We start from the raw sequence: 27,584 nt of genomic DNA, 5'->3' as shown, positions 1-27,584 counted from the left end.
ATTTTGGTTATATCACACACCCTTATTTGTTTTGGATTTTCTTTGTGAAAACAAAGTGGTGATAATTTCCATTTGGAGGGAGAAGATTGGAGTCACTTTTACTAGTTTCACATTTAGTTTTTCAATCCAGGTGGAAAGCAATGGGAACTAATGGAAACACAGGATGAGTATTTAATTATGTAAAACGTTAAAGACATGTGTTTTATTGGGTATTTGATTAACCAAAAACTTGAGAGTTCATCCTTTCATACCACAAGTTCAACTCTGTGTTAAGCTATGAAAACCTGTTCTTTGCAACCCTTTGCAGCACCGCAGTGTTTAAAGTAAACATAAATTCCTCTAACTTTTGTACCGTTTGATTCATTACAGTAAACCCATTGAATAATTCCCTAGACTGGTGAGTGAGTGAATGCATGCGTGTGTAAAGGATATAGCCATTTTAGTGCAGAACATGTCGTTTGGGTCATCGGGGGAGGAGAAAGTCTCCAGGTCTCTCTCCAGCTGCAGCAGCTGCCTCTCCATCTGCCTGAGGCTCTTTTCCAGATTCTCTGCAGATACTGACACACACATCCACATATATCAGTACACACACATACACATTTGTAAAAGCACACAGCCACGTGTCAAGGAAATGTGAAGAAAGAAGCACACAAAAAAGACAACTCAATTACAGGTACAATCAAATGCATTATTATTTTGAGGTTCTAAAAGCATCAGAGAAAAACAACATACAAAAAAATAACAGGGAAAATGAGAGAGAAGCCAGCTCAATTGCAAAGCATGCTTATTATGAGCTCACACTGTGCCAGAAACACCATTGGGAATAAACAATGACTGAGGAAAAAATAAACATCAAGTGAGGGGTTCGTTCAATACATAGTGTTATTATTCTGTGCCTCTTATATACTCATGTGTAAGTCGTAAACCATTAAATTGATATAAGAATACGATAGTAGTAGTGAAAGCAAAATACTGTGTTTGCTCATAAATTGAAACAGAATGTGTGGCTTTTCAGTAACACAAACAGAGCAACAGATTCAAAACTGCAGCCTCAAAGTATGAAAATGGCTATTGAAATAGAAATACCTCCTTCATCCTTTGCCTTTAGTCTTACCAACAGGTGCATGGATGATGCAGGTGGGAGAGCAGGCGAATACTGAGCCTAACTTTCTGTTAAGTTGGTCATGGCTGACACTTTAAGCTAGTCACTGAATATAGCATATGGCTTAAATTACCCTGATTAGACCCTACTTGACAAAAAGGCATAAGCCTCTTATTTTTAAGTAGTTTCAAATGTCCCTTGATCCTAATACATGCCATATGAAAAGGAAAAAAGAGAGAGTACTTCTATGTAGCTAAGCTTCTCACTGAATTTATAGCATAAACCCCATTTACTGATGGGAATATACTGTCTTTGACATACACACTTGTTCAATCAGACAGTTTCACTACAAACATTTTGAAGTCTGCTGAAGTTGTAGAGTTTCTCCGATTTCTCTGACAATTGTAACTTTAATGGAATGTAAATATAGTCTTTTCAAAGATTTCTTAGTTCAGCATGTGAATGTATGTACAAAAAAATATATACATTTGTGCATTCTCCTGGCTGAGAGGAATCTCAGGTGGCACTTTTAATTCTGCTTTTAATGCTTCCACTCGTGATTTAGAAAGAAGGCTAAAACACTGCAGTAACTAATCACCATATAACACTCACACTAAAGTACACTGACTGCATCTTTACCTGACAACTCATTATCACATAAGTTCCTTATATTTATTGTATGTTTCAACCTGTCCGGAAAGTCCTTCTTCTTTATTAGAGGGTACTCTTAGTAATTTATCTGTTTATGTTCATTCTCTGTTTCCTTTGTTTTTGTTTTTTTGCTGCTCTCCCCATCATCGCCCCCCCCACCCCATTATAGTACGCGCCGACACTAATTGTTAACAATCCGTCGTACACACTGAAAATGTCACAGCACACCATTCCTTCTAAACTCTTGACACAGACTACATTGTGAGCAATGATGTCTAAATCAGTCAATACTGCTCTGCACTGACTGACTATTACGTTGACTTTTACTTAGGTAAGAAACCACTCTGCCAATCTGGACAGGAAAATTGTCAAACAATCCCATTCATCTTTTGGAAAATCAACAAATACAGAATCACATAACAAGTGTTCACTTGATATCAGTCATGAATACAATTTTATAACACCTGTGTGAAATTAAGCCCTGGCTTTTTTACGATTTTACTTGATAATGACTACTTAAAAGCTGTTTTTGCCCTTTAAAGCCTCATATTTTACATAATCAGTGACTCTGCCACTATTGTGCTAACAAGTTCATCTGTAATATGTATATATGTATGTATGTATATGTATATGTATCATGTATTTACCCAGTTTAATATCATATATTAAAAAGAACATTGTTCTTCAATTCAGATATGGTAATTATCAGTTCATGGGGAAGTCATCGCGATCTTCTTAAAGAGTCACACTGCTCTCCTTCCTGCCTCTCAGGCTCTGTTTTATTATGCTATAGGTGAATAAGTCAATGGTATAAATAAAAATTGACAATTTAGCAGCACTCCAAACGCATCACAAAATGTCAAAATACTGCCGCCTAAGTTAATCATTGCTACTTATAAAAGAATAGTAAAATAATGGCCGGAATATTGGGAGACATTACTTTTACCTTATTGGTATTGACATGACGCTGACATACAGTATCAACTAGCCTTATGACAGACTTACTGACTTATGTAACTTTTGGGGACAAACGCCAGAGTCAAGATTGCATTCGCATGAAAATACTTAGGACCCCAAGACTGCAGTTTTCCCATGGAAGTCTGTGGAAGTCCACAGGCTACTCTTGAGGTGCTAAAGGTTAGGTAGACCTATTTTTCATGCAAATGCTGTCTTGACTGTGGTGTTTGTCCCCAAAAGTGGCATAAGTCAGATCACACACACACACACACACACACACACACAGAGCTCGCTGTGTCTATAAACGGGGTGGTCCAGCAGTCCAAATGGAGGGGGCTCACATGCACTAACATGCACACACGGCCGGAGCGGCTCTAAAACAAAAAACATAGAAGCTCAATAATGACAATAATAAGAGCACACAGATAGGGAGTGTGACGTCACTCTCTGCTCAGGACATCTTTACTCCACTATATCTTTACATAGTAAATTGTTGTTTCCTGACATCCAGTGAGTCTGAATGTTGTATATTGGACCTTTAAGCCTTAGGGCTGATTGCCACTTTACAGAAATTCTTTGGATTCTGTCAAAACTCATAAAATAGCTATAAATCGTTGACTAAATAATCAATGTTTTCCAGACATCTGACCAATGCCGAATATGATTAGTATGATAGATAAAATTGTCCAAAAAACATTTTAGTAAACAATCAAAAACTGACACTTCACCAGCGCCATCATTTTCATTTTAATCATCGTCTTTTTTTTCCCTAAAAGCCTTCTGCATAACCAAGCAACCAAAAGTCTGATGCGGGCAGCATGCAGAGGTGGAAGGACGCCAGACAGGCAGCCTGTTAATAGAAATGATTAAAGCGCGGTGATGGTGCACTGATTGAAAAAAGAGTAAGGGAGGGCGAGACAGAGAGCAAAACCGAAGATCAATCTTCTGTTGAAGAGGCTCCCCCAGGTGGAAGGGCATGTGACCAAGACAAAACATGCAGGTGACAAAAGTTGAGGCAAATGTTTCATGAGAAAATCTGCCTGGGACTGAGTGTAGCAGCTGGTTTGTTTTGTTAAACACACAGAAATGTGTTTCAAAACAGACGATGCTGATGCTCGATATAAACACACATCTGTCATATACAAGTTAAGAATTGTAAAATAATTGCTCTGGGTACGGTGACGAGCAGAGAGGGAGATACAACATAAAAGGCTGTTTCCATGTCTTATTTGTTCTCTCTGGTCACCCTGCTCTTGCTTTCTCTTTCTGTGTGTTGAGCGTGAGTGATTTTTATGAGCAGTGGGGCCTGAATGCCTCTGTGGTCCAGAGGGGTTGCAGACAGATATAGGATGTTTTAGAAGAATAATAATTGGAATATTTGTGGAGGTCAAATCCCCCATTGACATCCTTTTATTACTCTGCAAACCTGCTGTGCTATAAATGAGACTGAGTGTAGGCACACAACCGCGCATACTCGCAAACAGCTCAGCTACACACAGAGCTCCACTATAGATCATACTTTGATGTATGGAAATTAAGAGACTGGAAAATACGCAGATCTGCCCTCTTAGGCCAAAGCCTGACAGACAAGTGGGAGTAGACTGATGGTGCCAGAGGCTCGGAACTGGAGACTTGTACTGCCAGAAATCTCGGTGCACACACTCCACATGCTGAGCACCTACTACATACAAAAAGAGCATGAAGGTCACTGAATTCTAAGTTGCCGTGTAGACTGTTCATTCTATATATATTCAACATGAGGCTTGTCGCTCAGACTTCATGTGGCAAAACTACAAATAAGGCTTGAGCCAAATATTTAAGAACCATCTCAATGTAGTTGAATCCTCACATTATTACTTAATGACTCCTCAGGGCCACAAGCCTTGAACAGAAACAGAACCAAAACAGCTTCTCCACCTTTGCTGCAAAATAAAATTTATAAAGACATGTCTATTTAGCATTATGCATAGCTTTCCAACTGAACGATGTTTCTGCTGCTGACAGGCGCTATTTGAAGAGTTACAAGCTGAAGTAGCCAGGTTGAGCACATTAATATGTCTCCATGTTCGTCTGATTTCAACATCAAACTAAGCACCAAGTACCGTGCAACAAACCGCCCTAATTACTTAAACCCGAGTGGCTGTGTCTTGTGCATGTGTTTGTGATGAGGGACAAAAGAAATAGGAATAGAAGAGAAAGGGGACAGAGAGAAAGATTGATAGACCAAAAACCAGACAGGGAGACAGACAAGAAAAATAGACAGACAGAGACAGGGAGATATTGACAGACAGATAAATAGATACATAGATAGATACATGGAAAATGACAGAGAGAAGCAGCACACCAGGGCTGCTTCTCCGTGTCAGGAGAAATAATGATTGTAGTGCTGAAAAGAAAAGAGAGGGGCAGAAATAAGAAGGCAGACACAAAGGAACCCTGAACTAAGCTGCAGTTTTGCTTCCATGAGAGACGGGATTGGCAATGGGGGAAACGAAGGCTGTGTTACACACAGTCAAAAGAGGCGGCTTTTGCAACAGAAGCGCAAATCATTACTGCTACCTCGATCCAACCCTGTTTTCATGCTCAAGTAAGCTCTTTGGTTAGCGTCTATGAATGTAATGCAGCCTTTTAGTGCGTCTTCAGGCCTCCCGAATGGCTGTCAGACCTGATGAAAAGGAAGCCACTCAAGAGCATGGTTTGCAAAGATGAAATGGGATTTGTGCGTCTGAATACTAGATATGAAGAGATGAGACACTTAGTATATGCATCTCATAATTGCACAGAAACACAGAGCAAGACATTGGCACAGGAAAAAAAATACAATCTATATAAATGCAAATATATACTCAGCTTGAGGTCCATGAAGTAAGAAGGTGGACAGAGCTTGAAGTAAGATCCAAGCATTGCACTTTCGATTGATCTCACCTTTGTACTTATGAATCTTGGCCAAGGGCTTGTGGATAGGCAGCACAGTTGGGTGAAATGAAACACTCAACAGGAGCATCATTATCCACAGATTATTAAAGCACCAACAGAACCTCGAGGGGTCCGTACAAGGAAGAGTCCAAACAATAAAGACACACATTTCATCCTCACTCTTTTTTTTCCTCGTCCTCACCCTTTGCCTCACTCCCTCCTGCTGGGAACGGTAGGGTGGGTAAAATCTTCTTTGGAGCGGCAAGAAACATGCTGCGACCGCACACACATACTGTACACAGACTGCTGCTCACTACTTCCTCCTGAGAATTGCCAATGGCAATAGGAACAAAGAACACGACAGAGTCTCCTCTGACCACCCGGTCTGTCTCTGCTTGCCTGTGACCTTTACGATACTCTAGATAGACTGGCCGAACTAGTGTGTGAGAATTTGTGTGTCTGGGTGTTTGTGTCCATGGCTGTACGTAAAATTATAAAGAAATGAAAAATTACTGCCTCACTGTCTTACAATCATAGGTCATACAGAGGTAATATGTGTAGTTTTTGGCGAAATTGAGGTAGTTACTAAATTGACAATTAATCTATTAGTTGTCATCAATTAAATGAATCTTCAAATATTTGGATAATTGATTAATTAGCTTAGTAATATGTTTTTATGAAGAAAAAAAAAGTGAAAATATTTCCTGGTTTCTTTACTTCTATATGACTGTGTTTTCTAGGGATGTGGACATGTGTGTTTTGTGAAGTCACAGTTACCTTAATCTTTGACCACCACAATCTAGTGGAAGTTTGTGCCAAATCTGAAGAATTTCCCTCAAGGCATTCCTGAGATATCATGTTCATTAGAATGGGATTGAAGGACAAACAGGTACACAGACATATGGACTGATAACTTGAAAACACGTTGCCTGAGGCATGAAAAGTAAATTTGTGTTAAAGTGACATAAAGACTTAAACTACATTCAAACAATTTATTGTTCTTCATCAGAGCTGGAGACATAACCTGAAGTATTCTCTTGAAAAATAAGCCTATAACTCTTGCAAATGCGCTACGGCAGAAGATTAATGTTACTTTCAAACAGCAGTGCAGATGAGCAGAGTGTAGCATAGATCAAACACTAAACTGGTGAAATACAATGCATGTTTACAGAATCAACAAACATCTAATCCAAGAAAAATCCCCAGAGAGTTACAAAAGTAGGAAGGTAAGAGTAAAGCTCAAAGTAAAAACAGAGGAATGCAGAAGAAGAATGCTCCATTTCTATCAAGGTAAGAAGTTTGTCTAAGACAGGCTGTTCTGTTTATGCATTAACCTCTCCAAACCACATCCTTCAATGCCTCTCTCCATACTGATGCACTATAATATAAATTGTCACTCTGGTGGTTACTGAAGCTTTTTTCATGCTGGACATTAGCACTGTGTTTGGGTGCTGCTCGAACCCAGCATTTCCCCCCAGATTACTTTGCAGGAGCTCGGGTAAAAGTCTTTTTTTTTTTTTGTCTGAATGCTGATGGATCTCAATGGTCAAACTTAACTGGTTTTAAATGAAACACTTTTTAAATAAGGTTTATGATAGCAGTAGTTTATATGGCTGGAACACCCACACAGCTCATTATCTTTTTCATTAGGCTCCCCTTTCCAATCATTTACCACTGCCATTGTCCATACCATCGCAATTGTTTATGCCAGGCGATACAGCGAAATGGCCACCATCAAACAAGAGGCCAAAGTTCTTTAAATATCAAAAAACATTATGCGGTTGTCAGTTTTAATAGCATTCCCTCCTCTAAAAACACACTGAACAGAACATAAAAGGCTTTTCTCATTTAACTCAAAGCTAACAAGGCTGGCTTTTGAGACTTCCAGACAGACGATGATTGTCACTGAGTTGCAAAACAGAGAATAAAAAGAAACAGCGCATCTTGTATGTATGCTTTTGTTTGCTCAAAGACAGTCTACCTATTTCAGTGCTAATTTAGCATTTTTAAGCGGCAGGGATGTTGATTCAACGAGAAGTGAATGAAACTCCCTGTGCATCTAGAGAGCTAAAGAACTTAAGTTGACACCAGCAGGAAACCAAAATAACTACAATAATCACACTGTGATATTGCCTCAGAGAAAGTAAGAGGTAGACACAGAGTTAGAATCTCTATTCTAATTATCAAGTAACAACTACTTTGCTACTTGATAATTAGAGTAGTGATCTGTGCATGCTTAGGAGTCACAATAAATTATGCGCTGTACCATGGTGCTGGTAAACAGTGATGGCTTTTGTATATCTGTCAGATATTATTAAATCTGTCTGTTTTTAAAATACCTGGCAAATATACCCAAACTGCCAGGATAGCATAACAGTGTGTGTGAGTAGGTTTCTGCATATGGGTAGTATTGTATATTACCTCTGCTAGCTCGGTCCACGTGCTCCAGTTCTTCGACAAACTTGATCACATTTGGATATTCCTCCTCACATACTTGTGCCAGGAAGTGGAGTAATGTGGTCTTTTGGTCTGCTGACTTAGTGTCCTTCAGCTGTAGTAAAACACATATGCACAACACAAAGGTTAAACATGAAGACTTATTTAATTATTTTAGATCCTTTAGTCTCAAGACACTATTAACAAATAGATTCTATAGACCGTGCAATAAAACTGCTCTGATGGGGGGGGTAGTGTGTTGGCACGTTTTGCACTAAGTGGTCACTTAAAGGATAAGTAGAATTCAGTCATTAAGTTTCATGGTCTTAACATTTCAGGAGATTCACATCAAAACAGCCTTGCAGCATTCTCCTAAACTGAGGACTTGTTTTAGACGTAAAAAAACATTAACATAAAACAAAAAAACAAAACACTCCAAGTCTCCAGAAGCCACAAGAAAAAGATGTTATTTACACCCTTTTTTAAGCTAAAATCTTCACTGTAGCTGCTAAGCTAAAAGCATTAGCACACAACCCATCTGAAGTGGGTGCAAGAGCTCTACTGTGCATCGATAATGTACAAAAAATGTCTTTCCAAATCAATTTGGGATCTCAGGGCTTCCAGAGACTTAGATTATGCTGGACGAGCTGTTTAGGAGAGTGCTGCAGAGAAGTTTCTGCTAAATGTTTTGTGGACTATGAAACTTAACCTGACTTTCCATCGCCATGGGGTGACTAGATAATGACTGAATTTTGATCTGATTTTTGGGTGAAATGTTCCTTTAAAATTGTGCATGCCAACCCTAACCTTATAGTTAGATTTGTTGTACAGGTAACGTTACATCTCTAAAGGGAAGAAATCAATTTATATGAATTTGTAGAATCCTTCTTACTTGAAGTCCAACTGAAATCACATTTAGCCATCATTCTTGTAGTCAAGAATAATGTCAACATGTTCTTTTAAATGTATTGTTAATAGTTTTTTTGGGGTTTTTTTCATTACATACAATGAAGATAAAAGATACTTGAAGAAATATCAGAACTGCTCCTTTTCTTCTCAGCCTGCCGAAAGGGTATGTTTGATTGACAGCTGTCGTGAGTGCTACACCGTATTGTTACGCTGTAGAAAAAGTAAGCAAACTTGCACTGTCACCCCTATGTCAAGAGCAGACAGTGGGTTGATTGAATGGTATTGAAGAGTAAGGAGCACACGATCGAACATTGACATTACAGCTTTACGCAAGATTTGACTGGCTGCATCAAAATAATGTCTCCATTTGCACAGGCGAATGCTTAACAGTATTCAATAAAACAAAGGCAAAGCTATGGGACGCTTTCGTAAATCCAAAAGATATAGATATACATTTCTCCCTTTTGGTTTCTGATTATTTTTTTCCCCTGAAAGGAGAACACAGGACAGTTGATTTACAGAGAAGATTGTATGCTGAAGCAGACAAAGAAAATTCAATTTAATTCCACTTGGACTAATAAAAAGATGTTCTTGTAACAGTGGAGAGTTTGTGTTGTCTATAACCATATAAAATGGATGTTATGTGACAAAGGATATTGACCTTCATTCAGTAACCTTAAGTAGCTTTATAAATTTAGAGTGTTGAAAGCGCTACAGACGATTTCATGTCTCATTCTTATGCAGTAGACACATACTCACAATGTGATGACCTCTCCTGCGCTTCATGCCTCTCTCTCCTCCACACACAACAATTTTTCAATTTCTCTGATAAATTTCCATCATCACTCTTTTACAGTCTAATTCCAAGATGTCTCTCAGTATCCCCGCCAAACATCCCTCCTGTGGAGTGCGTTGCTGTGTATCTCTCTAGGTGATCTATTGGTAGACAGCAGTGTACTCAGCCCCGCTGGGTTTAATCATGTTTGTATTATCTCCTCTAATCAAACATTCTCATCTCTCTTTTCATTTCTGTTTTCCCATTTTTTCAAAAGCCTCAAGTGCTCACTCACAAAAGGTCCCTCTCTGAATTTAGATGGATGGTAATCATAGTTGACAATGTAAACATTTTGCTTTTTCCAGTTGGGCTGGGTGCAATTTTCCTGTGCTGTGGAGTGTGCCATGGAATTAAGTTGTCAAAGTCGGGGCAGGCACGAAGGTGATGTCTTCCTCTGTATATCCTGCCTCTGACATCGACTCACACCTTGGTTCCACAACATACAAGCACGAAGATAAGGAGGCCAACACACAGGAAGAGCAGCATTACAAATGCGCTAAACACAACACATTCTCCTTCTAATAATTGATTATATCATTGTCATGCTAATCCATAACCTATGTATGAATCCATGTGGTGTACGCACATGCACTGACAATTTATGAACATAAGCACCCAGTCTAACAGGGCAGAGAGGTGGCAGTGATAAATGGCTGCGGTGGTTGTTACTGTGGAAACTGCAGTGTGCCAATAGCTGTAATGAAACCAGTGGAGAAGTCTCCTGCTACCCTAGGATTTCACTCTGTTCTCACCATCACTATCATAGAGGAAAACCTGCTGTTCCTTCTTCTTGTCACGGAAGATCCAAAGGTATACATATTTGCTATGTCTCTGCCCCACAAAGCATGGGTAGTCCTGCAGGGTGTGTGAACTTTCAAAGGGATGCTAGCCGTAACCTCAGTTATCTATTCTGAACAGGAGAATGAGAATAAAGTACTCCCTGGGTTTGGCTGCTTTGATAGACGCCAGCAGATAAAGAAAAAAAAATCTGTCTTGTGGGACTGATAGTGTTCAATCAAATGAAATAGTTTCAAATGAAATTTCTAATCACAGCAACCACTTTAGGGATCACTGATAGGGATCAGCCAAGGTGGTAAAAAAAAAAAAAATCCTAACACTTACACACTAAGAGGCTAACACACACAGAAACACATGTATGTAAACACAGACACTCAGTACAGGCGAAGATTTACATTTTGCATCAGGGGTTCTAAAACATATTACTCAAAGGTCTGCATCTGATTTTTATTTAATGTCAGGGGTCCGAAACAATTGCTGATAACAAATTAACATTTAATTTCAATTAATTAACATCATATCTTTCACATCTCAAGTCTTTAGTAATGAATTACTTAATAATGCTGCACTAAAGCAACTGGGAAAATATAGACGACTTGGCGACCTGTTGTACAAGAATATGGTTGAGTTTGCTGATAACAATTAACAAAGATTTTTTTAAACAGGATTTTACAAATCTATGCAGAAATTAATTGGATATTATTATTATTCTGACATCTAATTATTAAAAGTGCTGTAGTGAAAGAACAAGAAAGCTATAACAGATGTAAACCTCATTTTTTTTCATTTTTTTTTTATTATTAGTATTTCAACCGAAGAAAAAAAGAAGAAGAAAAAGAAAATGAAATGCACCCATGTCTTCCCTGTCGGTGCAATGGTAGCGCACCTTTGCTAAATGAAGCACTGTAGATTTCAGAGTTCAAGTCGTGCACCTGAATGCACCATGAAGTCCTTCTGAGTGTCTCAAACTTTGACAGTAAAGTGACGCATAGATAAATTTATCGAGATAAATGCGGCAGGACTCAGCATAGTTTTATGAAATGACTTTTAGTACAAAGTGTCAGAGTGGTGGAGAGTCTTACGCGATTTAAGTTACTCGCCAAACGGAAGACATATCCACATTTGTAGCTTCGTTGACGCCATTTCTGACTCTGTGTACTGTAAGTAAACGGGCACATTATGTATCTGAGATTCAGGAGCAAATTATCCGGTGTAATGTGCATGAGGTCAGCAGTGACAACACACAACACTTCACTGTACTCTCTCCAGCAGTTAACTCACCACAATGTCAAGGACAGTGAAATATGCCACATTAATAGCATCGCTACCAATGATCTCCAGCTACACTGATCTCCAGAATTCATTCTGGACACTGAATCTGTCTTCAGGTCATCAAACATTTTTCTGATGACTAACTGTGAATAAAAAGAGTGTGTTTTATCTCCAAAACTCTCACCACTATTGATTGTTTTGGACTACAGTAGGGCTTGTACTTATGGTACAAAATGATAATAATATTGTAAATTAGCATTATCAGTCTTGAGGTTTGTGATTATGTGTTTAACCAGAGACGGCACTAAATAGAATGAGAGATATCTTTTAAGCAAGGGGTCTAAAAAAACAGTTCAGTTTGTATCCATATTAAACTTAGATTTATGTGTGCTTTTATAGTCCAACTGCAAAGACAGCAGTGGAAAATCTATTGAAAAGGTTTATGTGATGAGTTTTTATCCTCAAACGTGCATCCCTTATGTTGAACCACTGCCACTGCAGGGATAAAAGACTTCATACGGTATGTGTATAGTTGATGGCAGGGTCGGCATTTCAGTCCTCACCTTGCAGAGAGAGCTGAGGTCAAAGCCATATGACTGGGCGTTTCGTGAGCCTGCGTTCATGTAATTCCCCAGCAGCAGCACCAGCTCCAGCAAGCGGCCAAAGGAGCGGCTTTTCCTGACCTCATCGCAGGCTGCGTTTACGGCCAGGATATCAGGACGCAGGTTGTTTACCTGCTCCTCAAACTGCAGCCGGAAGAGGATGTGGCTTAGGCGAGGACGAAGCCGCTTCACACTGCTCATCTGGGATAAGAGAACAGAAATGGAGGAAACAAGGATGCATTAAGGAGAAAAGAATAATAAGAAAAGGGATAATTATAGAAAAGACAAGGAAGCAAGAGTGAGGAAAATTATGTAAAAAAAGCAGAACAAAGTCAGAGAACATGGTCAAACTTAGAATGACTACAATTGCACTTTGAGCACACTCACATTTAGACTTTCTAATTTAAAAAGAAATTCATGCAATCGGCATGCTGGAAAGTGTTGCTAGGCAGTAGTAATAGATGCTGTCAGTGATTTGATTTGGGACCCAGGTCTGGTAAGTTAATTGTGGAGTTAGTGTCCATATAGGGCAGGCAGCAGAGGGGGTGGAATATACAATAGGCTGCCTTGGATTACCACTCTCACACAATTAGAGAAAATTGGAAAATATTGCATTGGGCCCAGGGCTTGGCCACAACAGTGATTGTGTATGTGTGTGGGGTGGAGGGGAGGTTCCAATTGTCTGTTTCACACAACAGCTGGCTGTGCGGTTTGATGTCTTCCATCAAGGGTTTAATTATACCTACTGTAATGTTATCAAATGACTATTTTAGTCGGTGAGTGAGTGAGTGAGTGAGTGAGTGAGCGAGTGAGCGAGTGAGCAAGTGAGCGAGTGAGTGAGCGTGTGTGTGTGTGTGTGATTGTCTGTATGAGCATAAAGGAAGGGAGAGGAAACAGGACAAGAAAGATTTTGACAATATTAAGAAAAAGTAAGGTGCACCAGAACTAAGCATAATGCCGAAATGGAGCCCAGACATGGGATAAATTGTGTGATAAGCAAAGCAGGGAGAAGAAGAAAGAAAGAAAACACAACAGTGTGCCTTCAAAATGAATGTGTGCAGCTTTAGCTTCCATACAGGCTAAAGAGGGCATTGGACAAACCTGAGCTGCTGCAGGCAGTATTAACAACATGAGAGGACAGGAGAGTGTGAACAGTAAATTCAAAATGAAGTACCATATAGTGTAAAAACAAATTAATGTGAGTAAATATTTTGGCAAGTTGTAATAAATGTCTCTGTGGAGTGTCAACAACAATTTAAATTCGAGATGAAAGACTTTATTTCAAAGAAGTGCCAATCATAAGCACTGTGACTACAGTTGAGCCAGCAGGAAGCACATGATGGTAAACAGAGTGATTCCCAAGATTTCAGGGATTGAAATGAAGTCTGTAAATCATAACTCATGTACAGCAATAACAGCTACTGTAGTGCATGAAGTTGACTAGTGTAAACACATTACGGCAATTAATAATCTGTTGGAAGATCGAGAGCTTTTTGGCCTCTTGATTTCTTGTCACAAAGAATAATTTAACTTATTCATGGAGCTGCAGAAAGAAACATAACAGGCCTACATACCCATGTGTCAAAGGCTTTAACAATGCACTTATATCTCTTCCTTAGAATAGAAAATACTACTACGCACGGCTACACACAACATAGAGTTCAAATCAAGTGTAAGAGTGGCAGACATGGAAAAAAGACAAGATAAAATGCATGTGTTTGCACAATGGTAAATTTCAAATTCCCTTTGAACCTGAGCTTTTCCAATAGGTGAAAGCACACAGGCCTCCTTGGGCCCACGCAGGGCACAGCAGTGGAACAACCTTATATAAGCAGACTCTTCTTTGTTCTATGTCTCCCTGATGAAGTATACACAACAGCTGAGCATGCTGTTGTGTATCAATCACTCAGTCACTGCATTTCATTCAGTGCTAAGATTCTTTCTCACTGGTGTTTATGAAACAGGTGGGTGCATGTGGCGAAAGAAGATTATTGTATGTTTTGTCAGAAACTTGGTTGCCAGTCAAGCACAAAATGCACAAAAAGTGCTACACCCCTCATGCATAATTCTGAATAAACCACCTCTGAAAAGTCTTTAAGAAAACGATGCAGACATAATTAGGTAGCAGTGCTGCTCTTTAATGTGCATAAATTAGTGCTGCAGTCCACAGGTGTCCTGTCTTTGCTCTTAAGGCTTACAAAGAAGATAGAATTTTAAAAAGCTCGGGATTAGGATATACATATGAAAAGGCTCTGTGTGTGTGTGTGTGTGTGTGTGTGTGCCCGTGTGTGTAGTTTGCAGAAAAGAGAAAGAAAGGTGATATTGTAATATAGTACGATATATGATGCCAAATACAAGACATGTTTATATTATTTTAGGTTGATACAGTAATAAACCAGCTTTGTAAAACTACACATGCATAATTACGTTCTTTTTTAAACCACTTTATTCATAGTAAAGTAAACTTCAACCTATTACATAAAAAGAATATGATGTCTCAGGTCTTACATCAACATCATAATACTACAACATACAGAATTACAAAATAATTTCTAGCGATTTACTTGTTGCTATAACCATCTGGCAGGGGGCTGACAGTTTTGTGTGTGTGTGTGTGTGTGTGTGTGTGTGTGTGAGTGTCTACTTACCACAACCCCAAACTGCTCAGGCTCTGACAAACTTGCGTACTCATTTTTATACTTGGCCAAGGCGTTGAGCTGCTCCTGCTCTGGTAGGTGCTTCACAAGGTTCTACAAAGACGAGAGAGGAAGAAAAGGAGTGAGAAGCATCATGGAGGAAAGCAGAACAGTGAACAGCAACCAGTATGAATTTACATAAAAACAGACTTGCGATGTAAGGATGCCTGACACATTTCATTTCATTAATTGTACTGGGACTTTATAGCTTCCTCTGTTCCACTGTCATGTCTCAATTTCTTTTTCCTTGTAAAAAAAATGTCATGATTCAAAGTGTCCAAAAATTAAGCCATTTACACCTTGGAGGGATTGGCTGTATCCAGGTTTCAAAAGCAATGTGGTTGCCTTAAGTCCATGCCTGCAGAGAAATGTGGTGTTTCTTTGAATTTCATTTAGAAGGAGCCCAAGGACTACCACTGCTTCAACTTTACAAATAGGACAGCAGTAGGTTATGCTTCTATACAAGCAAAGTATTTTGGTGAGATTCAGTACTGTTGGCGAGGTTCAGTGAAAAAATATGTTTTGTAAGTGCAATAAAAGGTCTTTTATTTTCAAACCTAGACTATATCCTTAAGGCTATGTATACTTTTATAGACAAATGAAAGTTAAATTGTAATTGGATTTTTTTTAGACAGCCAAAAGGAATAAATGTTAAATAATTAAAACCATGTTGACTGCAATGCCTTCCCATCTGAATTAACAGCCATCTCAACAAATACTGCTACTATGTGGTAAATATGTTGGCCTGCTGCATTTAAATTGGGTTGAAAATCTCTCACGGATGCCTGGAGTCAGGACAATATTGTAATTTCCATTACTTGTGTTTTTATTGATGCAGTTTAATGGAATTTGCCTTAACAACCATTAATTATTTTCACGTTGTAATTAACAATTATCGATTAAATTCATTCTTTAAAATGTAAAATCGGTAGCTCAGGTTTGTTTTTGTTTATTTGTCTCTACTCAGCTAACTATCACATTAATCAACTTCCTCAACATTTGGTGCACAGATTCAATGCCCTTCTTTTCCAATTTTGGTTAAATCTATAAGCGCATTTAAATTTGGCCTGATGACTATACACTACATACTATACTTATTCATGTTGCTAATTCCAGTAATTTAGAATACTGTAATTTCCCGGACTGCCCAGGAAGGCAATTGACAGACTCCAGCTTGTAGAAAAAACAGCTGACAAGAACTAGAAAACTCGAGCACAATTCCCCTTTCTGGCCTCCTTTCACCTGTTACCTGTGTCCTTGAGAATTGCCTTTAAAATCTTAGTGCTCATTTGCCCCTTCCTGTTGACCCTCTCTGTCAATGCTCAAGATACATTTGCAGTTTTTTAGAAACAGTGTCATGATTTTTCCAACACTGACAAGTTTATTTTTTCAACTGTAAAATGTCCCACTCAGTATATTTATAAACTTTAAAATATAAACTATATCTGTGATAAAATTCATGTAATGGTCAGGTTCAACCCTGCACGAAAACATGAAGCAGAAATCTCTTCAGAACTTGAGAGTCGACAAGGACAGACAAAAAGACATATGAAAAAAAGACTGACAAAGACACAGACACATAAAACCTATGAACAGTACATCTGGCATTGAGATCTGTTCCTGGATATAATATTGGCATAAAAAAAGAGAAAGAGAAAGACAGATAGACGAACAAAGACAGACTTTAATTGCTTTAAGTGTGTGCTATACAGATGGTATTAAAATGAAATGTGACTGTTAAGCACATAGATGTCATGGCCATAAAGTTAACTTGTAAAGATGTGACAAAAAAGAACAGCAGAAATATAGAATTTAATAAATGATGCTTCACATCAGCATAGCACTAATGTATCTACTGACAGATTTCACGTGCTTATCAATGGGTTCTTCAGCACCTGCTATTCTGTGGGACTTACAGATGCCCGTGACTCCAGCCTCAGCCTAAGTACTGTTTCAGGACAATCAAGACAACAGAAAAGAGTTGGTGCATGACAGTCTGAAGGTAAAAAGTTGCACAATGTAGGTTGAGTTGGTTTACAATACTCTCTCGATCTCAGAGCTAAAATGTCATCTATAAATTTCAGTTAAGTAATTGCAGCTCAACATTTTCAACTTTACATAGCTTGCTCTACCTGGATCATAGGTTCAGTGAGTTGCTCCTCATCCACCTCCAAAATCATCCGACGAATTTCCTGATAAGGCATACGGAAGGAACCCAGGAAGATGGCTACATAGAAACAAATAAAAGATGCAACAAATAAACGGTAAAGATAAAAATGATTGATGGCAACCTTGGTCATACAAATCAATCAAGGAAAATATAAAATAACAAAAAGCAAACCAAAAATTATGTGAAAATTAAAAAAAAAAGAAAAAAGAAAAAGAACAGCTCAAGGACACACAAAGGATGTGGGCAAAGAAAAATAAAATTAAAGATGCATTACAACTGGTTTAGCAAACTGGTTTAGCAAAAAATGACATCCTCAAGCAAGCAGTACCACGAGGCACTGAATGGCAAGGCCTTGTCAGGAGAAGTCATTAGTCAAGCCAGTGGAGAGATCAGCAAAACCATGGCAGTGAAAAGATGTATGACTAGGCCTTGTGGGAAAACAAAATCATATAACCATCATTTTGGTGATCACAATTAGTGTGTATGGTAATCATGCAATAAGAAAACACACAATATAATGGTAACACATGCATATTGGTTATGTCACGCATCATTCAGGTTAAGGAGATGCCAAGTCTGGTAATTATGCAAGACTGGATATATTACATAAGATTCCTGTCAGAAAAACTGGAGACATCTGGTCTATTTGACACGTTTTGAGGATCTTGAAACTCTTGTATAAGCAACATGTGTGTGACTGAAATCCTTCTGCCAGTGTAACTGGTCAACAGTTGTGTTGAGAAAAAATGAGTACATATTAGGAAAACAGCTGAGGGTGGGTTACCTGAGGAAAAGAAGTAAACAACTCCATAAACACAACTTTAAAGTACAACTTTGAGGTACTAGTATTTTAGGTGAGTATTTCCATTTTCTGACTTTTGCTAATGCTAAAGATGATTAGGGATATATGAGGGTAAAAACTGTGGTGATAGAAGTATAATTTATTATCCTACTTTTTAAGCATTTTATATCTGAGTGAGTCTGCTAAATAGAGAGTTGTAGATCACAAATTGACGTGATGAAGGCAAGAAACAGGAATTACTTTTACAAAACAAATGATAAAAAAACATTTTCTTCAATCTCATTGTCAGTACAACCTGTCTACAGCAACTCTTTACATGGAGGAAAATAATTCAGTTACTTTAAAATGACTCCAGAAAACTTTGTGAGACATTCAAGAAGCAGGGGTGCAAGGTGTCAAAACTGGGTAGTATTAAAGAGAAGCATTACGCGAAATGATTAATTTTAAAGACCAAGCTGACCAATAAAATGCTTTGTTACTAATAATTACTGATACTACTTCAAGCAAAGCAGGGGTCGCTAGTTTTATAGCCAGTGCAAACAGTTTAAAATAAAAACGGCATGCAATCAATGGAGGTCTGGCTGACTAACTTCTCTTCCCTCTCCTGTTAAACCATTTGATGTATTATGTGATATAAGCAAGCTCGGTAACTTTACTGCAAAAATTTCATTCTAACTCATCAGAACTCATGACTTGGAATAAATTGTCTCAGTATCTTACCAGTGACAGCATCAATCAAGCAACAGAACTAAAACCCCACATACTAATTCTCAACCTCAATCAAAGCTTTTAGACTCTTTACCTCCTATGGAGGAACACATAAACTGCCTACGCTCCTTTTTTTGTTCCCTCCTCATTGCTGCTCTATAATTTCTGCTGCATGATTTATCACTGTTACTGGGCTGATTAGTCTCATTTTCTTTTAATACATGAAACAAAGGTCACAGCTCCCCTTGATATAAGCCAATGAGGTGCTAAGATCTGGAAGTGCTTAAGAGATCAGCTGGATCCTCATTATAGCCGGTCGCTTTAAAAACGGTCGTTTTAAAACCAACCAAGCAGGCATAAACGTGTGCATCTGTGTGAGAGTATAGGATGTCAAATGGTTCAGCCAGCTAAGGTCAAAAGCTTCACTTGCCCCTATTTAAGACGTCTAATATCTGATCAAACCTCTGGAGGCACACCAACAATTTACATAGTCGCAGGCGTTTCACACAAGTGACGAAAGCGTGCTGCGTGGTGGTCATTCTATATAGTGTAGATGTGACATTCACACAAATTGACAGTATATATAATCTCATATGCACACATATGCCACATCAACACGCTACACCTTATATAGTTTGATGGATAAATAGGAGTATGCAAGCAAAGTGCATGTTTACATTCAGTGTGCTGCAGCAGACACCTACATGCCTTTTTCATTTATTTATTCACTCAACCTTTATTTATAAGGGCACTATGTAGTTATGGAGAAGAAATATAAACTCAGAAATATAATACCTACAATAATAATGAGGTAATAATACACACAGTAATATTTATCTACACCATAACTGAATAAACAAGCTGTTCTCAGAGGAAAATAAGTTCCCCAGGACACAGTTAGAAAGGCAGCAGGATCCAGAAAATATAACCAAAGTAAAACAGTATAAAATTGTGTTGCCAGTTTGTTTATTCAGTCATGAAAACATAGAGAGTTTGTTTATTTAGTTTGTTTAAGCATAAAAAAATCAGCCAATGAAGATCTTTCTCCTTTGATTAAAATGTCTTCCTCAAAACTACATAGTGCACCCTTAAATCTCACAGAATAACTGAAGTTATGGCCTCATTTTCAATGATATCAAGAGTATACTTAAAGCAGAACAAAAAAACAGATCACAGCTAAAAAAAAAGTTAGATTCAAGAGCAGAGTAGTTTGTAATTGTGGTTTAAATCTGACCTATATGTACAACTTGTTACATTTCAATCTGTGTTGTAAAATGTTCCATGTGCGCAGCACAAAGATTAAAAGCAGTGTTTCCAAATGTAGTGTTTACATGCAGGACATTGAGTATTAGCCAATCACTTGAACAGGTCAAATAATGACTATGAGACCAGTTTAACAGAGAAGAGATGGATGATGGCATATTGCCATTAAGAGCTTTATAAATAAATAGAAACCAATGCCTGTCACGTCTTGCTGTTAGAGATGCACACCCAACCTGATGCAATGGTGTGTAGAATACAGTAACTGTCACCAGTAATGAATCTTAGGGCGAGGTGATAAACTGAATCTAGATACAATACAATGAAAGCTCATTATCACCACTATAGTAGCATTTTTCCTCCTTTTTCGTCTTTCCTTAATGGCTGCTTAACATCATTAATAAACTCAAAGTGTTCTTGCAAAGACATGAGTCAAAGGCAGCCATGGCCAGGTTCAGAGTAAGTGTAGCCTTGCTTTATTTGCTATAGCGACAAGCAAAGTTTCAAGTCATTCACTGACAAATTGTCTATTGTGGCCACTTTATAACAATTAAAGAACATGTAATAAGGTTTACAGGAGGTGAATTAAGTGAGTCACAGGGAAAAAGTGAGTGCAGAATGTATTGTGAGGAGCTGTGGAGGCTATAACGACAGACACAGCCAGTACAGTGTAGCTTCACGACACGATGGATGTGTTTAAATCCAGTCCTTGGAAGGAGTGGGCTGAAAAGGATATAAATACTTACATAGATTCTGCGCAATCTTCGGATCGAGCACCTTGAGCTCTTTAATTCTCTTCTTTATGGATTTCTTATCCTCTAGATCCTCCTCTTCTTTTTTGGCTGATAAAGACAAACACTGAATTAATTTCAACAAAGGATACATGTACACAGACACATGCACTGTATTACTGACATACATACATGTATGTGATACACACAAATTCAGATATATTGAGATTATGGGATTTACATAAAAGTTTTCAGTGTCCAGGTACAACATAAGGGTCAAAAGTAAGTGGAATGTTGAGACTGACCAGTTGTTTTTGATTCTTTCATTGAGTTCTAATACTGTGCTAAATTAAACATTTTGAAAATTCAACCACAAAGATGATTTCCATGTCTTTTTTGTATTTGTGTGTTTACATATTTTCCAAAGCAACAGTGACACAGTCTGCCATGACAGAATGCCTCACTGCTAGAAAAGCATAGAGAAAGGGATTATGGGAAAGTGTTGTGATCACATCACTGACATAGTGAGGTATGGGTGAGCTATTGCTGTTCCATAAACACAATGTTGCATGTACAATAATCAGGTTATAGGTGAAGGTAAATCTGTTCTGGGTCACATGAAGCCAGATACTTTAAAATGTGATATATGTGCTATTGCTAGATAGGAGAGGCATCATGACATCTGGATTACAAACAACAAAACAAGACACAGACAGACACACACACATATATACACAGCCCTCTTGAGCCATGCTCACAAAAAGGAGTTCATGGTTGGTTTTAATTATTTAAGACACCAGATTAAGAGAACAAAATGTGCATCCCATGAGTATGCTGGGTAATTGTCTGGTGCTGTAATTATGGTGTGTGCGGTGAGAGGAGAGAGGAGAGGAGAGAGAACAGGGGTTAATCCACAGGAAAGGTATTTCTACTGCTCCACATGGGTTTGGTCTTCTTTCAGGGATCCTGTATCTAATTAAAAAGTGAAGAGGTACGCTGGGAACTCCCGCAGAAAAGACTGTTAGCATGTCCACAAACATGCACCCCTACAGCACAGCCCAACACGTACAGAAATGCACAAACACAGCCACACACTGAGCTATGCTTGGACTTACGTGGCTCCTCTGTTGGTACACTCTCCTCACAGTCTTTCAGTGTGTGAGAAAGGAGAAAATGCAAATGACAGACAAGGAGGACAATGGAAAATGTGTACCATGGAAAAGGGAGAGGAGAGAGGATAACAGATAAAAATATATTTTCACAAGACTGCACCCTGTCCACTGCAGCGTGAAACTTGAAGAGACTCAAGTAAGGAAAGAACAAATACACTGTAAAACCTTAAATGAAAAAAGGCTGAATAGACGAGCAAAGACCAACTACGTCAAATAGGAAACTGCCAAAGACTAATTACCTGAGCATTTAACAACCAATTTCACCAAAACCTTAACAACCACATGGGAGACAGAATTGCATCTTCGTCAAGATTCAAGTTGAAATGATAGATCAAGAAATCGGTTGCACTGGAGTAACTATTTTGATATTTGATTAATGATTTTTACTTAGAAATAGGAATGTCATCCATATCTACGAATGTTATTTCGTTGACATTTGGATGGTTGGTTGGACAAAACGAGCAATTTGAATACATCAACTCTGGGCTTTGGGAAATTGTGGTGTGTTGTTGAAACCATTTTCTGACATTTTATAGACCAAATGATGAAACTATTCTTTGAGGAAAGAATAATCTGTTGTTGTTTTTGTTGCACTGAATTTCGGGCAATTGTTTACAGATTTTTCTTTTCTTGTTTTATTTTGTCTGAAGTTACGCATGAATAATTCAGTCAGTTTAAGCATCACACAGTGTAACTTCAATAAAGTGTTGAAACAAAAAAAAGATAATTCAAGGTTAAAAATCTATTTTCTAACTTTAATGCTTGATAACAGGAAATTGAGGTTCAAGAGGTTAAATGACAGACACAGAATAAAAAAAATTGGTCTAAATAGGTATGAAGGACAGCAGTCACTTTGCATCATCTGCCTGTACAACAGTACCTGCTCTGTTTTCTACAGCTTTCCAACCACTTGTCTAAATACAGTATATTCAACAAGTAACCCCAATTAAGATGGTCCCCATGAATATATTCAGTGCTAAACAGTGCAAGTACAAAAAGCAAATTAAACCCTGTTAAATTATACTGCATAAATGAAATCGATCAAAATGTAAAGATGTCAATATTTACCTTAAAAGCCAGCATAAAGAACCAAAGTATTTATTCTTACGGGAATGTGATCTTGACTTTGATATTATTGGGTATTTGGATGCAATATAAGCATCTAGCCCATGAAAGCCTCTAGCTTACTGCATTGAGATGTTGTATTGATCCACTCATCATAACGTATAGCCTCACAGAATCTCATTTATTACACCAACACACGCCAACTCTCTCAAGCACACGCACACACCAAGAAACACACAGTACCAGAGTATTAACCACATTGTTTCAGTGCATATAAACATGGTAGCATGGGCTGCTCATATAATTCATTAATCGTCCTCACATAATACTGCGAGGGCTGCATCCATCTCTATTGTATGAGAGATAGTGATAAGATACGGTAGAAATCACATAACAGACACACACAAAGACACACACACACACACACACACTCTCACCCATCTGCCTCAGGTGTTATCAGTTAAATCAGCTAATTAGATTGCTCCCTTCCAGCATCATCCCCTCATCCTCTCTGGCCTTAAAACAGCTCTTCTTCAGGGAAGCCCACTCATTATACATCAGCCAATTAAAATGTCCCACAGGGGGTCAGAGGTCACTGGTTAATCAATCAGAGGAAGCGGCGACTGTTGTAGTTATCAGATTGCACTATCACGCAGGAAGTGGGGAAGATAGGGATACACTTGTGAGTGCAGAGCAGTGGGGAGTCTGCATCATCACATCAAATGTCTTACAAAAGTAGGAGAAAAGCAAGGGAGCATGGTAGGTATGGAGTGACTACAGTAGATAGGCTCTAATGGCGGACGGATTTGCCAACATTAATTTGCGAGAAATGAAGACACACTGCTGGATAAGAAAGTTGCACCAGTTTGAAGAGACAGAGCGAGAGAGAATCAGACAGTAAGAGCAACGATGTAAGATGTAAACGAACCCTTACAAACGAAGCCATCGAGTAATACCACAGTTAACATCACAAGTTGAGATCAGATTCCACCAACAGGGAAAGCAGGACTCCATCACAAGACAGGAGAGCGCAATGCATTAAAGGCAGATGCCAACACTGAGCTGTCTCAGTTGAAAGGCCTACTCTGCTCTGCCATGGAGCACACAGTGCTAGCTGTCTTCCATCTAAGCACTTTCAAGTTAAGGCCTCTTAATGGAGGCTTGAGATAAACGTCAGCTTGATGGCGGGACTGTGGACAATGCAAGAGGAGAGATAAGTATGAAAAATAGAAGAGAGAAGAAGGCGGCCAGTCTCAGTTTTCTTTTACACCCAGTGTAATATATTTTGGGGAAAACAAATTTTGCATTATTCACACAGTAAATAACCAACAAACAACTTAATGTGTGTTAATATTTGTGTTCCTCTCTTTTCTTGAATAAAAAAAATCATGGTGTCTTGGGTACACAAGAAAGGAAAAGTTTTATTCTCTTCTTGAGAAAAGAAAAAGAATGTTTAGTTGCAGGGTTAGATGAGGCTGCAACGGAAGAGTTATCTACCCTTCTCCCTTGTAATAATTCTACTGACTGGTTTTTGATCCAATCTCTGCCACAGTTTAAAGGCACTTGACAAAAATATGACAATATGTAACACTGCGCACACCAATGCTTCCCAAACAGTAGCACCTCCCTTAAGGCTGTATCAGTGAATTGTGCCGTCAAAGCACTAAAGGGAATGGTGGATGAAATAAAACTGCAGTGAAAGAGCATGACTGATGCTGTACATGACAGGCAGGCCTCAGAGACAAGCAAGTAACACCTCAAATCCACCCCCCACCCTTCACAAGCACGCGTGCACACACACATATGCACACACCAAAATCTCCTCCATCTCCCCAGCCCGCTACACTCACACCAGCACTTCATCTTATCAGGATGAATTTCTAATCAGAGAAAACGCCTTACTGGAACTGCCCTCCTTTTTCCACACACACACACAGACACACATTAACACACACATACACATTCCTAACAATAATGTCAAATAAAAAAACACATACTGGATAACTAATACGAACATCCAAGAAGTTATCAAGCGATGACGTATGTGAAAAACAACATCATCGGAGATTCAAAGCAGTTCTGAAAAGGTCAGTTTTCATTAGTGATTCAAGTGTGGACAGATTGCTGCATTCTCGGATGTGTTTGGGGAGAGAATTCCAGTTGGCAGCTATGGAGAAGGCTCTGTCAGGTTCGGTGATTAGTCCTCAGTGGTAAAGACAGGAGGTTAGCATCAGAGGAGTGGAAGCTGCAGTAGGGAGTGTGGAGCCGGAGCAGGTCAGTGAAGTGGGAAGGAGCCTGGTTATGGAGGGCTTTGTGAATGAGGAGGAGGATTTTGAATTGGATCCGTTGTGGGACAGGGAGCAAGTGGAGGTTCTGGAAGACAGGGACAATGTGGCTGCGAGTGGGTGAGAAGACGAGCAGCAGAGTTGTGGATGTACTGAAGTTTATTTATTTGGATGCGATGAAGGTATAGATCAGAGTTGCAGCAGCAGAGGGGAATGTGACGGGCGGAGACAAGCTGTATTTTTGAGGTGGAAGAAGGCAGCTCTGGTGATTTGATTGACGAGCTGTTCAAAGGAGAGGTTGCTATCGAAAATGATTCCGTAGTTGTGGATGTGTGGAGAGGGAGACAGTGGCGTTATCAATGGTGAGGCAGAAGTTGTGAGTGGTTTCGGTGAGGGAATTGTGGCCGACGATGATCATGTCTAATTTATCACAGTTTAGTTGGAAGAAGTTGGCTTGCGTCCATGATTTAATTTCAGTGAGGCAGTAGGTCAGAGTGGAGGGAGTTGGAGTGGTGATGGATTTGGTGGAAATGAGGAGCTGGACATCATCAGCCATGTCGGCGTATGATGTTGCAAAGGGGGAGCATGTAGAGGATTAATAGGAGATGACCAAGCACCGAACCCTGATGTTTGGGACCTTGGGACAGAGGAGAGTTGGAGGATGAGCAGTTGTTAATGTTGATGAACTGTTGTCTGTTTGAGAGATATGACCTTAGCCAGGAGTGGGCAGCGTGGGTGATGTTGACGGAGGATTCCCGGTGGGAGGGAAGAATGGTATGGTTGATCGTGACGAGAGCTGCTGTGAGACTGGGTTGATGAGAGTACTGACGTGACCCGAGCCTGAAGAGACGAAGAGGTCATCAGTGACTTGAAGGGGACAGTTTTTGTGCTGTGAGCGGTTCAAACAGGTTGCTGGTGGTGAGTTGAGAGGCGTGAAAACACGTTCCAGAATTTTTTGACAGAAAAATATTTGTCCAACTATCTTTCTTCCTAGGGAGATATCTCACCCGCAATTGGATTTTCTCTTGATGAGACTTCATTATTTATGGCGTGTTGCAGTGATACGATCGTCTCCTCATGAGAAAGCAGATACACAGGCATGCAGCGAGGGGAAAGTTGAGAGGGCGGCTGTCTCCAAAGCATAATTAAATCACTGTGTTGTTTCCAATAGCCAATCAAGGCAGTCATGCAGGTAAAGTTTAAATCACTACTATTAGGGGAGTTTCTGTAGCAGGGATAATATGGGGGTCTCAATTCAATGTGCAAACACACATACACACACACACACACACACACACACACCATTGCCTCAAGCAAAATCCACGATGAGACATCTGATGCACAGAAGGGGGGCTGTCTGCAGCAAGTGAACAAATCCACCATACCGACACATCTGTCAACTCTACAGTCAACAGAGGGGAGATGAACAGTCAAACCAGCCGTGCAGCTTGACTGTTGACTCACTGTATGGTTCGGATCCAGCTAAGACCTAAACTTCAGTCAGCCTGACAGAAAACACAAGAGACATCCCGAAACGTCCAGTAGCTTCTTGGAGGAATTCACACCTGCCCTCACCTTTCCCTCTCTGCCTTGTCAATGCACACACACCAGCATCCTGACTAAAATTGACATGACGGCCTGACTGGCCTGTTTGCACTCAGACTACTTCCCCCTCAATCTGGAGTTGCGGGTGTGCAAGTACCAGTAAGCCTGAGACAGAGTGGGAGATCAGAGTAATGAAGTGAGGAGCTGTGTTGTGAGTGAGCTAATCAAAGTGAACCATGCAGGGCCACCTCTCCCTGTGATCCAGACTAGATGACCCAGGGCCATAATTAGTCTGAGACTTTCATTCTGATAGCTGCAAATTAACAGACTTCATTAGGCTTTTCTCTCCTCTCCTCTCCTCCCCTATTCCTGCTACACCAAAATCGTTTCTAAATCTAAACCACTGAAATTGCTTGAGCATCTACAACACATCAGTCGATTGCTTTTCACAAAGAAGCTCAGATATCCTTCAGAGAGAACATGTAAGTGTACTCACTTAAAAATAAATTCACAAATTTGGTCTGAAATTATTGACGCTACATCAAAAGATACATAATTGATTAGGAGCTTCTATTAATCAGTATGTGCTGGCCTGTGGGGATGAATTTTACCAGTAGCTCTATTCTCAGTGGAGTAGTGCCCTCTAAAGGCCTCTTTAAGACCTACCAATGG

At 39.3% G+C, this 27,584-nt stretch overlaps 1 protein-coding gene across 1 annotated transcript in view; it reads right to left on the bottom strand.

The window, feature by feature from the left end:
• Positions 1–27,584, bottom strand: part of LOC140994201 (protein diaphanous homolog 3-like) — a 165,945-nt gene that overhangs the window by 78,028 nt on the left and 60,333 nt on the right. The window contains exons 18-23 of the mRNA XM_073463751.1: positions 20,861–20,956; positions 17,307–17,401; positions 15,127–15,228; positions 12,440–12,679; positions 8,048–8,177; positions 433–557 (exon numbers count right to left, since the gene is read on the bottom strand). Of these exons, the coding sequence (XP_073319852.1) occupies positions 433–557; positions 8,048–8,177; positions 12,440–12,679; positions 15,127–15,228; positions 17,307–17,401; positions 20,861–20,956 (788 nt within the window). The remainder of the gene's footprint in view (positions 1–432; positions 558–8,047; positions 8,178–12,439; positions 12,680–15,126; positions 15,229–17,306; positions 17,402–20,860; positions 20,957–27,584) is intronic.

The sequence above is a fragment of the Pagrus major genome, chromosome 4, assembly GCF_040436345.1.
Source record: "Pagrus major chromosome 4, Pma_NU_1.0".
Classification (NCBI taxonomy): domain Eukaryota; kingdom Metazoa; phylum Chordata; class Actinopteri; order Spariformes; family Sparidae; genus Pagrus; species Pagrus major.
This window is presented reverse-complemented; position numbering and strand designations above follow the sequence as displayed.